The sequence below is a fragment of the Corvus brachyrhynchos genome, unplaced genomic scaffold (assembly GCF_000691975.1).
Source record: "Corvus brachyrhynchos isolate BGI_N302 unplaced genomic scaffold, ASM69197v1 scaffold309, whole genome shotgun sequence".
Lineage (NCBI taxonomy): Eukaryota > Metazoa > Chordata > Aves > Passeriformes > Corvidae > Corvus > Corvus brachyrhynchos.
Genome location: NW_008240227.1, coordinates 1161403 through 1176050, shown reverse-complemented (window position 1 = coordinate 1176050; position 14648 = coordinate 1161403). Strand labels below are relative to the sequence as shown.

The window sequence follows — 14648 nt, the reverse complement described above, 5'->3', positions numbered from 1 at the left end:
TGAATTTAATCATTGTTCATAGCAATTGTTTCTACACCAACTCCAAACCCTATCAGACAGACCCATATCAAAAATAATGCCTCTTCTCAAGACTACAATGTTTATTTCAAATTCCAGTGTAGAACAAAGCATCACACCAACCATTTAAAAGGAAAGGATCAAGGTAGGACTGGAAATATCCTCTAGTTCTAAGTGACAGTGACAATGCACATAAAATGTCCTCACAGCCATTTTGTTGAAAAGGAAAATTGGTTCTATTTTCTGAATCTCTGCTAGAAAATGAAGTTTACTGTGAACTTTACTCTCTCTGTAGATTAAAAAAAAAATAAATCTAATTACCTGCTTTGAGCATCAGCTTTTTCCAGCTTCTCCTGTAGCTGTATCCAATCAATCAATGCTTTGAAGTCCCTTACATAGTTATCGAGCATCATCAGGACTTCCTGAAAAGCAACCATCACATCAATCTTCCAACTTAAAAAACAATCCCCCACCCCAATAAAGAAACTGAAAAGAAAGAAGGACATTTACTATTCTGTAGCTTTCTCATTAAAAATAAACCCAACACAATCCCTGAAAACAAGAAGGCCCAGATAATTAAGATTTTTATGTGAACAATCATTAAAACATTTATCCTAAAAAAAAAAGGTGCACATTTTCCAAGATCTGTGTGAGCATCAATGTGTAAGGATGAAATGGCAACACTCCCAAGAAAATAATTCTTAACACACATAAGGATACTTGTTTCATTATTTATGCTTTTTTTTTGTCAGTTATCTTTTAAAATATGCTAGACATACATCATCAAGTAAGCAAAACCATATAAAACCTAACAGGTCTGTGAAAGACTAATAATGTCACAATTAATCTGTTTGTGATACGAATGTATACAAAACTACACAAAGGCAACAGCATCAGAACCTGGGTAGGATTAAACAGATACTGTCAAAAACGATGTGGGCATGCTGGACATTTACTCAGGATAGGCAAAATCTTAATGAAGTAGTTTGAATCTGGAACTACATTTTGGCCTCTAACAAATAAAATTAACTGTTGCAAAAGGACATATAAATTAACTTCACACTACATCAGGAAGAAAGTCATAGACAAAATGGCAGTGGCTGAAGAGACTTGCTTCTGATTAAAATATCCTTAACTACAAGAAAGCATTGACTGGGCCTACTGATATCCAGCTGGCACAAATGTACAGATGTAGTACCTATAGTAAGGTCAGATTACAAGCAGAAACAATGAAAAATTCAAAGTAAGTTGCCTTTACTCAGATAATGGCAGCATTTTTTCACTGCAAAGCAGGGCAAAACACAATATAAAGGAACTCTCAGTTGTGTTCCCTGAGCAAACTACAGTTATCTACTGCTACTAGTAGGGAAATTTTTTTTTGGAAAGGAGCAATTCTTTATCATGCAGCAAAGCAGGAAATCACTTGTATTCCACATATAAACTCAAAAATCATTGACTGAACATGACAAAACACACACAGACATAAGGCACCTCCTCAGCAAAGCTGATCACCAACAAAGCACATTAATGCCTAAGGGAGAGAGTTTGAGCTCATGTTAGTCAGAAAGAGCAGCTTTCATAACTACTCTTTCTGAGACAAGAAAAATGTGTCCTGTACTCTGTCATGACAATGTGCTGAAAATAATAAAAATCCATGAAGGAAGCTTGAATTCTATGAAACTTAAATGAGCTTCACATGCAGAACGTAAAGTACAGACATAGTTTTGTGGTATAAGGAAAAACACTAATGACAAAATGTTGCTGTTGCACAAGTTCTTTACTATGCCAAAGTCAGCCCTGCCGGTATTGGATAAATATTCTGCTCAAAGCAAAATACTTAGAAATTTTGGGAACAATTACAAATGAGAAGGTATTGGTTCTTAAGTGCATAACTACAAATTTTAACAGTAAAACCTTTGACAGCAAAAATATTACAAACACTCTCCTACAGTCCAGGTAACTAATGCATGTTTTTGTAACATCATGTCCCATACAACTTTAATTGTCCTTTTAATAGAAAAAGGACCTCTAATGCATGCAAAATGCTCTTTCCTATAAAATCATACTGATTGATATTCATTTTGTTTAACCCTAACTTCGAAATTCAGCTTCAGTTTTGGCGTAAGTGTCCTTTTAACTACTCTTTATGGCACATACAGAGCATATGCTGGTTGCTGTAAAGGAAAAGTCACCACAAAGTCAGACACCAGGGAAATCAAACAGAATCCTACTGCTGATGCAAAAGTTGTTCTTTGCTGTGAAATATTCCCCAAAAAAGCTAACAGAAATCTTTCTTACAAAGCAGTTGTAAGGTTTACAGCACCAAAATAATTCTTAAGTAAAGTCTGCTACAAGAAATGAACAAGTCAAGTGTTTCAGCCAGTTCTTTTTTTGTTTCACTAATAAAATTTCAGCTTTCTAATCCAATTCACGTCCATTTAGGTTAGCCCATACTAAGTTGTGCTGACTGTTACTAACAATGAGAGCATAGAAAGCAAAATTTAATTCTGAATCATTTACTTTTCAAGTCAGCCACTGACATACTCCTCACAAAAAAAAAAAAAAGAATTAATGTGAATACGAGTTATATTTCTGAAGTTAGCTGGCACAGGAAAAAAACCGCAATAAATGGCTTAACCTATTTTAAGGAATGTTTAGCTCCACATTATCAGAAATGATCAGAGCAGACCCATGCAGCTGTAACCCGAGCCATGTTTTATGAACAAGGGAATACAAACAAGACAAGCAGCTGGAGCGGCCCCATACTCACTGATGCACATCTCTCTCCCTAAAGCTATGAGGGCCATTTTGTCAAGCAGGATGGAGCAGAACAAAAGTGGCTCTGAAAGCGCCGTTGCAGGCATGCAGATAACTCCATATAGATGTCCAGCTAAAATTACCAATTAGTTCCCCAATTGGCTGCAACGGCTTCGATTGGTTTGTAATGGACTCTGGGGCCGGCGCGCAGAGCAGGCCGGGCGGCGCCATCCCTTTGTCCTCTGACACACAATCCCGGCGGGGCTCCGCGCCCCCGGCATCGATCCCGCTCTGCCGCTCACCTACGGCACCGCCGGGAGCTCCGATACCCCGTGCTGCTGAGCCAGGCCAAACCTGCACCACTCGAGAAGCTGCTGACAAAAAGGAACCTTTATGGGCCAGACTGCGGCTGGACTACAGTCAGAACAATTTTATATCTCATTATTTCTCAAGGTCACACCTATCCCATACGATTCTTAAAGAGACCGTTCGAACTAAGTAAGAAAGCAATACTGCTAAAAAACAACCTGTCAAAGAAAATCCATGATATGAAACTCAAACCAGTCACAATACAGCTCCCGTTACCTTCTCCTCTCTGTTCTTGTCAATTCTCTCATCAACAGTTCTGCATGTCTCTTTTTTTTTCTTTCCTTCTTTTCTCCAGCTTTCACTCATTACTCTGGTTGCCATGTATTTATCTCAAAGTTGGACTTCTAGTCTCTTCAACTGGGTGATCCTATTAATTACTTTGTAATCAACTAAGACCTTCAAGAGTAGCTACATGAGAACAATCCTCACTCAGGACTTGGGTCCTAGATAGGCCCATTGTAATCCTTCAGAACAGAAGTGCACTTTAGAAATCCCTAAACCACTTTGAAATGTCGTTTCATGCATTTATTCTCCCATCCTCAAACAAGGAAGCGGCAAACAGGGAGTTATGGAAGACTGTAGGGTTTTAAAGTTACTACAACCCAAAACAGTAGCACATCCATCAGAGAAATTAACTCAGTCACCACATCTGTACTTTAGCTTATTGGCCAAGCTAGAAATATGGATTCTGTTTTACAAACCATGCCTACTTTATCCTGTTTCAGTATCTGTAATGAATATTTTAGTTTATGTATTTACCAAAATAAACTCCTTTTTTTTTTTTTGTACTGGAGCATGCTTTTAGCACACAATTTAAGTTCCTTCTTTCTTTTTTTAAATGTATGTTCTGAAGTTTAACTGTGTTTTAGTAATTTGACAAAGTAAAATTGCTTCAAAAAATTCCTTGTAGCCTTTTCATACAGTTGAATTACAGATAATTAAAGCCAGCTCTGGGGTTGGTTCAACCAGTATGATTGTCAAAGCTTTGGGAAAGGATGAAAGGAAGCAGCTCCTCTAGACAAAGGACTCTCCTCATATCAACTTCAGTACATGGCAAATAATATTTTAAGAAAGCACATGGTCTCCTAGATCCAAGTGTTAAATTCACCATATCTGGCCTCAGTTGCTCCTCATTAATTCACCTACATCATGACAGCCACAATCCGCTACCTGACAAGGATGTGCTCCAAAGGACCCATAACCATTACCAAAGGAAAATTTCTCCATAAGAATTAATGCAGTGGCATGTGCAAAGACTTAATCACACAAAATTTAAACATATATATATATATGGCAGGAACAGGGATACCCAGACTGCCAGCTAAGACATGCTGGCTTTTCAGAATAGATCACCATTTTGAAAGACCTCATCTTTAGCTGTTAAGACTGAATGCTTGATCATGAACCCATTTTCCTGTCCTTCTCTGATGACTCATCTGCGGAAGATGACAACAATGAAAAAGTAAATGTCCAAAAAGAGGCAGTGGGAATGCTCACAGAGATTTTCACTGAGCATGGACTGCCACAATACAGCCACAGATTATTTATTTAGGAACATAAAACCATACTCTAAGTAAATATCCCCAAATTCAGAACTAGAAGGTGTGTTTTTGTGAGTCAGTGCTAAGCTGCAGCCTTGGACGCTTCTGCCATACTCCAGCTGTGGAACTGGCTGTCCTAAATGCCAGCGATGGATCAACTGCATGAGCAGGGGTCTCAGTCTGCACAGAAAGAGTGAAATCAGTAGAAATTGACGGCCAGGCCCAAAAGCAGCCCTCGGAGAGGGAAGCCTCAATCAACTCAAACTCTCTCACAGACATCCCCCAACTGAAAGGCCTTAACTTAAGTTGATTCAGTTGGTTCTTTTGCAGAGGAGCATCGTGCAACATGTCTAAGTTCATTTTTAAGTGAAAGTCTTTACCCACCTCTTCACCTTGTGCTGTCTGTGAGAAGCAGAACAGAACTTCACTGCTGAATTTTCCATTTCATAAGAGGGAATAAGAATCTCAAGCAAAATTAAACTGTTTTCACTGAACCAGACTGATGTAAGAATCCATCTGTAAGCTTTAGAAACAAGACAGAATCTACCCTGGCCAAAACCTTCCAGAAATACACCAGTAACTAACATTAGGTGAAAAGACAAGAGATTGTACAAGCTTTAGGTAATGCTAAACAGCAATGTAAAAATAAAATAGAACAAAATTTTTACATGATAAAATTCAGCTTTTTTGAAAGGAAAAGAACAGCTGAAGCTGGCAACTCATCCTAGAAGAAAAAAAAATCCCAAATTAAATTAAAGGTAGTTTGATATTCTTCTATACTTACTGTATCATTAGTTGTTGAATCCAGTTGCTCAAACTCTATCAATAAAGGATTTACATAAGTGTGCAGTGTTTCTTTTTTATATATACATACACACACATATATAAACACAAATTCAGTTACTGAGACACCTGAAAACACCATGGAAGAATAGCAGCTGAAGACATCTGTTGCATTAACAACAGAATCTGCCTCCATCCCTCTACAAAACTTTTGCTCTTAATTCCTCTTATCATACAGCAAGAGATTTAAAGGCATTACTATTTCTGCTCTGCCTACACTTGCCACCCCAACCTAGAAAACAGTAGGTAAAATATTCATATAAATGTTAGACACACAGAAACCTAGCTAATATATAGAATATCCATACAATTTGCATTTTCAAATGTTGAAGGTTACAGCCAAACCTACTAGGATATATCTAATCTTTTATCACTATTGCACAAACTAATTTATGTACAGTAAGATTATGCTTAGACTGGAGAACTCTTCATTTATTTCAGAAATAATTCAACCATGTTCATTATGCCTTTACATACAAAGCATCCAAGCCCTATCTATATATCTACATACATGATTTGAGAGTTCTCAATTCCAAATCAATAGCAGATACCAACTTCAGCAGAGCCCAAAGCTGAGAGAAAATATACACAAGCACTGATCTGCTTACACACATTCCCACTGTTTGGATCCTCACCACAATCCTTCTATCTGCAGTTTCAACCACAAAGAGCCACCAGAGCCCTTTCTCATTTGGGAGCATCAAACATCTTCAGTGACAATGCAATCGATAAAACTGTAACAACTTGTAAGGATACGGGAGAGCAAAAGGCACAAAATACCAAAAAAACCTGAACTAACATTTTATACCAGGTTAAGCAGAAGGTTCAAAATGCCAGAAGTTGTCAATTTTCATTTTTACACGAGTCTTCTTATAACACAACCTTTATGCAACTTAAATGTTTACATGGAACAGCACATGCCCACTTGACCAAGGCAGAAGTTTAAAAAGTCAAAATTAAGGAAGTTTTTGATAACGTCAATTTATCCTAATTGAAAGGATTTTTCAAAATACCACTTAAAAAAAAATGAAGGGAAGGTTAGCAGTGGGACCATTTTCGTTTCTTATTTATTATTATTTCCCTATGTCCAGCAGTCAAAATGGTAGAAACTGGGCTATGTCAAAATCACCATAAATAAGGACAAACAATAGAGTTTACAGAAGAGAGACATTAGTAGTAAATATAATTTACAAGACTAAACAGTTTTACACTTCATATCTTAATTAACAGACATGATAGTAATTCATCAAAAGAATAATCATCTTTTAACAGTAACCTGTAAAAGAAAATCCCACAGACAAAGGACCACAGCACAAACACATATTCCAGCTGCTCAGGTAAGGCACACTTTTGTGCTGAGAAAAAAGATCTTTTAAAAGGGAAGAGTAACATGAACATTGCAGAAGTTTCACAACACTTGACACTGGACTGCCCTGTTTGCTCATTTTTGGTTTTTTTCACTTGTGTTTTGCAAACAAGTAACCTGATCTGCACAGATAAATACATCGTTGTCAAGAGTCTGCTAAAATGAAGACTTTTCACTTGGGCTACATAGTACCCCCCTCCAAAAGCAGATCAAGTAGCCCAATTAAAATGCTGAACGATATCTAACCCCCAAAATATGCGATAATGATACAAATATGCTTCTGATCTTTCAGTCACAAAAGTTTAAAATGCTTACAATGCAAGGCTGGCTGGCTTTCTTAAACCAAAAAATTCTAGAGAAATGTTTCCTGAGCAGGAAGACAGTTCAGTACCAAAATGTTAAATTGTGTTAGGCCAACCAGCAATTTGGAAGCCTCTGAGCTACTGTTCAGTTCTCAAAGCTGCTTCCAATGAAACGTATTTGTACGCTAATCTCAAAGGCAATTTGGCCGTGTCTGATTACAGCAGAGAATGAGATGCATAGGATAATAAAAAAGTTTACTTAAACTGATATATGAATTTTTTTACAGTGATTAGATAATCATTTCCAGAATGTGTTGAGTTTTCAGCCATGTTTAATATGAAAACAAAGTCATATCTTTAACATTTCTTTTCTAATGTATTCTGACTTCTCTTAATGCTTGCGATAAATTCCATTTCCAAAGCATGAGTGATTTTTATTAAATGACAAGGGTATTTCTACAGATCTACTAGAAAATCACAATAAAATGTGAACCAGATGCACAAGCTATTACAAACCCAGGTTATTTGAAACTGGGAAGTGTCTTACAGTGACATACCAACCAGACATTGCTTACACTCGACCACCAATCACTTTCTTAACAAAGGGAGAATGAGAAGAGTGATAACTATCACTGCAGAAAGGGAGCAGTGTGTAATTAAGCCACTTAACAGGAAGCAAATGAACGTGAAAAAGGCTGAACTGCAACAGTGCCACCTACAGTAAAGGACATTACCAGGCAAAGTAAATAACCAGTGTTTAGTCAGAAAAGTCACAAAATCAGAGCTCAAAAAACGAAATCTCATTTCAGCAAAAACTGAGCTCTAATATTTTCATGTACAACTTTTTGGTTTTTATACACTTCAAAAATTAGTCCCTGCTCAAAATGAAAGCATTCTCTAAAATACGAGTACATATGCCCTCAGCTTTCCTATTTAAAAGCCTTCACAAAATACAAATGAAAAAGTAACATGTTTCTGAAGCTCTAATTCCTCATTTACCTTTTAGGTAAAATATAAGAAAAGCCAGACAGAAGCCAGATAGGCAAAGAACAGCTGGAGCCTTACCTTGCATTCCACCACACTCTGATCTGATTCACATGTGACATAGATTTCATCAACTGCACGCCGGAGATTGTCAAAGAGAAATGCCCAGTACCGAGCCCGCAGATCCACCTTTCGAGGCTGCCTTGTTTTGGTGGGGCTTTTGTCAAAGTTTTTATCTCCAGCTCCTGCTGCTGTTAATTTACAGTCTAAGGTAGTGTTCTGAAAACAAGAAAGTACAAGGTAAAAGGAGAACAACAAACAGAATTATGGTAAGGAGTTGGGTTTCTGTGCAACACACCTTTCATCAGCATATTGAAACACCTGTAAACAAGAACTTCTTTGCTAAAGAAGACATCATTGCACTGACTTGAGTTTTTTAGAACACACTTTCTTAAATATAGGCAGCACTTATGTTCAACTAGATTCTGTTTCTTTGATATTTATAATATTTTCATTTCACAGCAGTACGAGATACTCTGCCTCTCAGCACACTGCGAAGTTACATTTTCTAATTACATATCCTGTATTACTTATTCTGACAGGTGTGTATATCCAGAGGTGAAAATAGCATTTCACTAATAAACATACCAGCAATATTCCACCAGAAGGAAATTTTATTACCAAGACATTACATATGACATGAATGTTTTAAAACCTTCATGCTAATATGTGTTAATGCCAGTGAAATGCTGATGTGGCTCACCCTAGAACACAGACTTAACTGACCCAGTACTGCTTTGCTGCGCAGATGCAGGGGACAGCCAACATGCTAAATGGGATGGGATGGGATGGGATATTCCAAAGGATTCTGAAGCACACCTATTTGTCTAAAGGTACCAAATCACCACTTGGTCGCATGACACTGCCCTTATTAAACCTGAAATTCTCTCCAACAAAAGAAAACAAACAGTAAAATCCTGTTACCATAAGCTTGTGCACTACATAGCCAGTGGACAAGCACCCCCAGTAAACCCCAAGTGACACCCAACTGTGTGCTACTTTGTGATGGAGGTATTAGCTACATATTAAAGTAGTCTGGTTTGGGTTGGCTTTTTTCATTATGTATTTCTTTTCATAGCACCTTTAACGTAGTTTTGATGCCCTGGTCCACTGTGGCATATCAATTCTTACTGGAGCACTCTTGTAGGGATTAAAATCCCATTCTAAATGCTCTACTTTGGTGATTGAATAAGAAAACTCAAACACCACACATAACAGTACACAGTGTTTATAATTAGAATATCTAATCACTAACTAGAAATAGTGTAATTTTCAAAACAATTGGTTGGGATTCAAGTCTTTTTGTCCTGTACCACACATCATTAAACAAATTCCACTTTGCAGTTAGGGAGACACACTGTTCTCAGAATGGTTATGCTCTCACCTGCGTTTGTGGTGAGACGCTAATTTTTCTGTAAGAAGCAGAAGAACGGTAAGATTTACTACAATCACACCAACATCTCTGCTACCCTTACATATATTTCCAAGGGCTGCAAGTGTACTCCAGATGAACCCCAGCTAATGTATGCACGAGAGCCATGTTCAGAAAGATGCATGGCATAAACAACCGATGAACAGCAATTTCAGAAGGGTTTCATATTTTTTCTTCCATGACATAAGTCACCTCTTAACAAACTGCTGGGAGAAAAGATGCTCCTTAGCAGAGGCGTTGTATAAAAACATTTAAAGCAAAGCTTATATACTAGCTAATTTATAGCTCCTTGAAACTACAGTTTATAATGACGCAAGCACAACTACAGAATCATAAATAGCTGCATTAAAATAACAGAGCTACCTGTTGCTGCCTGTATTTATAAGATCTGACCTTAGGAAAGTGATTAGGTTTACAGTCATTCAGCTAATACTGTTGATGTAAAGGATCAGTTGTTTCGGAATAAGAAATGCGCGTAATTCCCACTATTTGAAAGATACGTTTTCAAACCTATCTTTAAAAGACAATATCATGGAATATGTTTTGATATTTAGCAATAAATGTTATCCATCTGCTCTACTTGGCATCCATTTATCTTCGCTCTTATATGTCAGCAATATTTTAATGAGGAAAACACCATGTGTAGGCTCTGCAAGTCATAGCAGTTCCATTCTTATCCAGTAAGCAGATCTTCAGGGTCTCAGTAAAACCTAAGCAACATTTACAGCTACCCATGTTCCAGCAGAACACCTCTGAAAGGATAAAACCCTCTAAACTACCTGATTCCTTGTAAACACTATCACACAAGTAGGTAAGCATTAAGTTGGTGGTTTGTTATTAGAAATAATATTTTAACTTGCAGTGATAGTTCAAATATTCAACTGCAGAAGATGAAAAGCTTATGTGCCTTTTAAGTTAACAAACATGGGAATACCCTTTCTTACATCCCAAGTAACCCAGCGTGGATGAGGAAGGTGACATTAAAGCTGAATCTCTCTTGGTGTTTTTTAATTTATTTTTTTTCCCACTAATAGTTTCAGTAACTTGCCTTGGACTTGTGGAAAGTATGCAATGTATATTTATACCCTCAGGATGCCAAAGTTTATTGAACGTATATTTGCCAGCACCCTACTGAAAGGAAGAAGAGGTTGATAAGATCGTATGAAACAGCTCTTGTAAGTTTATTTTCTTGAGATTAGTGGCCCATTCACATGTAAAGGAAAATTAAAAGTGAAAGCTCAACAAAACTAAGCCAAAAAAGCCACCAATTACAGCAGTATCCAGTGTCGGAAAAGCAATAGAAATAAAGGTGCAGAATGCCAATTTGAGATGCCAAGATGCACAGACACTTAGCAATCCATTTCAAACCTTAACTGAATCCACCAGGAATGGACTGTGTCAACAAGAGCTTTACTACAGCAATCCCACATAGAGCCACTGAGTAGCAACCAAGCATTCTCCTGAAAACGCAGTATTCACATAATCCCCAAGTTAGACAGAACCCAAACTGTGCAGCACATGGTTCTCACACCCTCAATATTCTGAGGGCAAACCCTTCCAGGGAGCCCCAACTACATCGCTAACACTCCACCCTCACAGACCAAGAGAATCAAAATATACAGTGTCTGTAACGTATCAGTGTGTGAAGAGACAACACAAGGCTAATAGGTGCTAAACTAAACTGGGAAAATAACATGCCTATGTTTTAAAGATGCAAAAACCTATGGAAGCAGAACATTTTTTCTTTTCTGAAAAGTAACATTTTTCATATGCTTTATTACCAAATTCTGACAGGCTGCCTCAAAATACTAAATGGCTAAAGCTGTACTAATGCCTAAATCCATAAATCAAAGAAAAACAGCAGTTAAAAATATTAAACATAAGGAAAGATTGAGGTATTACTTTATAATGTAATAAAGATCGTCATTCACAGAGAAAAAAAGGCCAACTAAAAACAGGAGCGGTTTCTTCTTTACAATTCTCATTCAGACTGGCTTTCCAGTCATGGAAATTTTACTCACCTGGACTTTTTTCCAAAGTAAGATATGTGGATGACTTCAACACATGAAGTCAAGACATTTCCTTAAATTAGAAATTGGGGGGAAAGGCAGCCCTTGTATAAGCAGCATGCTTATAGGAAGAATATCCTATATCATTTTATTGAACAGCACTTTCCTTAAAATAACTTTAATTCCCATAAGTCATGTGTGCAGAGGCTGGGAAGTGCCAAAAGGAAATGCTGAGGAAGATAACCTAAATTCTGGCAATTTTAACTTCTGAATACTTGACTTTGAAACTTATATGCTTTAAAAATACAATGTATGCATAGTTTTAGAGAAGTATTAATCAGCCAATAATATATCAGTGATCTCACAGAAAAACATTGTTAGTCATTAATTTTATGTCACAATAAAAAATGAGCAGATACCTGTTTTGCAGTCTTGTGTGTTCCTTGAGTCACCCTTTTTGTTTTTCCACCAGACTGCCATTTTGATTTTCCTGTGGGAGAAGCAACTGTTTTAATCAACAATAACGATTTTAATTAAATAGAGCACCCTAGAATGCATATATCTCATCTTGCAATGTACTGAGAGGGGCACAGTTTCTGAGTTAAGAGGTTTGGCAAATTTTATATTCTAAATATATATTCCACTGTTCAGAATGTGGATAATGCCAGAAAACACTGGAAAATAAAAAAAATACAAGAAAGGCAAGACATACAAACTTCATTAAACAAAGGTAACCCAGCTTTAAGTTCTCAGTGCCTCTAAAGATCATATCATTACAATCTACATGTCAAATATGATACTAGTTTTCTATATAAATTTTAAGAAGTCTGCTTTTGAATGACTGCTCAATCAGCTATTACAGAACTAAACCAAGAAATATATTTGTATATTTGTTAGGAAAACCAAATGTAATAGTTTAGTTTTTCTGGAACTGTTCTGCCAAGAAAGATGGGAAAAACCAGAACTCAGGTCAGGATTTAGTTCATCAACATTTAGGGAGCCAAAGGAAGAGAAAAAAACATTCACAGAACACAAGTCAGTCTCCTTAAGACGTGAAATCCCTTCACAAACGTACCTGTCTTCCTCCATTGCTTATACAAAGTGACTTTAGCAACTATGCTTCCAAAATCAGTTTAAATTCCCCCAGTCAGAAAGGGTGACTCCAGGCCTCAGTGCTGTGGTAGTGGCAGTTAACTGATTTAGAGTTATCTTCGCATAGAAATATCTGTGTTAGCCTAGACCAACCTGATCTGTTTGCACTTAATCTTATTTGCTATGGGGTAAGGTAAAAAAATTTACTCCTCCAAGTATCTAACTTGCACAACACGAAAATCATAGGATCCAATTACCAAAAATGTAAGCAAGCTGAGACAAAACAGTAACTACGGAAAGAGTTCTCTAGCACAGATTACATCCAAATAGAAGTTTCAAGATTATTTAGCTGGATGAAGCCAAGCAAATCAATGCATTAGTTGAATACAGTCCTCTCTAGACCATGGAGATCATTCTTGAATTTCAGAATTGTCCAGTTGAGTTTTTAACAGTTCTGAGGCCAAATTCCCAAACATAGCCCAGCTGTTTTACATTGCTCTGGTTATGTAAAGCAGCTGCAAACCTGTCTAAACCAAGCAGTTGTACAGCTGGTTTGCACAGCTGGTTTGTATCACTGGCTATTCCAGGCAACAAGGCTTTTAATTTAAAACAAATTAAAAATTATTTGCTTGATAATTCATTTTTAAAATACTACATTAGCCAAAAAACCAGCTATAAACTAATATATTGAACTCAATTTAGCAGCATTCAGGGGAAAAAAAATCATTCAGCTACTGCATGCATAAAACCTTCATAGTCACTAAAAATCTTAAACTGGGGAATAGTTCCATGGCAGACTTCCGATAACTGAAGTATTTCAATCACCAAAGCCTCTCTTCTGATGTGATTTACAATGCAAAGACAAGGTTTTGAAGGCAATGGCATACAGGACTTGCACAGTGTAAAGGTTTGCAACAAATATGAGTACATTAAAATTAAAAAAGGGCAGATGAAAACATCAAGTTGCAGAGTCTTTAGATTCTATAAAATCCAGAATAACAATCCATTATCTAAGATCTGTGAAATCTCTGATCAAGTCCCTTCTAAAGACAAAAGCAAGTTTCCAGGCACTTCCTATATGAGGCAGAAATTTAGATGCAAATAGCAGGTTTTGCAAATTTAATATAGTGTGGGGAAAGGACTAACTTTTTCTTAAGGTGTAGAGGCCAGAAAACTTTGCATTTCAGCAGCAGCCACAATTTTAAGTTTTCTAATTCCTTTTCTTACAATAATGGCTCTGGTTACTAGAAGGTATCTTCCTCTCTGCTTTTGTCCTATACTCCCAAGCAGTGACAGCACTGCTCAATGGCTGTTTGTATGTTCAGGGGTGACTGGTGTGTAACTGCATCATGTTGGCATTGCTACGAGATGCACAGACCTCAGTGACACCTGAAGGGCATCCCCTGCTAGCAATTTACTAAATTGTAAGGAGAGAACAATAGTGACCCAAGATCATCTCCTTTAGCTATTAAGTTGCCCATGTGAAATATATAAAGTATCAAAGTTTTGCAGCATTGGAGGAGCTACAGCCATATTTTACACTGGAAGTCCATTTCCTTCCTGTCTGGTGATTAAATATGAAGCACACAGGGTTTATGATTTGTGAAGACTTCCTGTCAAAAAGATGAGGTGTCAACATCTACCAAAAAACCCCACTGATAACCTACTTTCAAAAGCTATCTTTTACCTAACAATCTCAACAACCATCCTGCTCACCTCTCTCTTTTTGGATATTTTCACTGGAATAGGAAATGTGGGAATTGCCTTTAAATTTAGTAGTTGCAGTCTTCATTTCTGTGCTGGGTATGGCAGAGGTCAACTGAACATGTAGTTTCAGCATCTTTGACACTGTTCATCATCACACCCTCAGCAGGA

At 37.1% G+C, this 14648-nt stretch overlaps 1 protein-coding gene across 2 annotated transcripts in view; it reads right to left on the bottom strand.

Moving 5' to 3' along the window:
* SCAPER (S-phase cyclin A associated protein in the ER) overlaps positions 1-14648 on the bottom strand; it is a 135062-nt gene that overhangs the window by 114183 nt on the left and 6231 nt on the right. For both annotated transcript variants that reach the window (XM_008641953.2, XM_008641954.2), the window contains exons 3-5: positions 12101-12171; positions 8262-8459; positions 340-440 (exon numbers count right to left, since the gene is read on the bottom strand). In XM_008641953.2, the coding sequence (XP_008640175.1) occupies positions 340-440; positions 8262-8459; positions 12101-12171 (370 nt within the window). The remainder of the gene's footprint in view (positions 1-339; positions 441-8261; positions 8460-12100; positions 12172-14648) is intronic.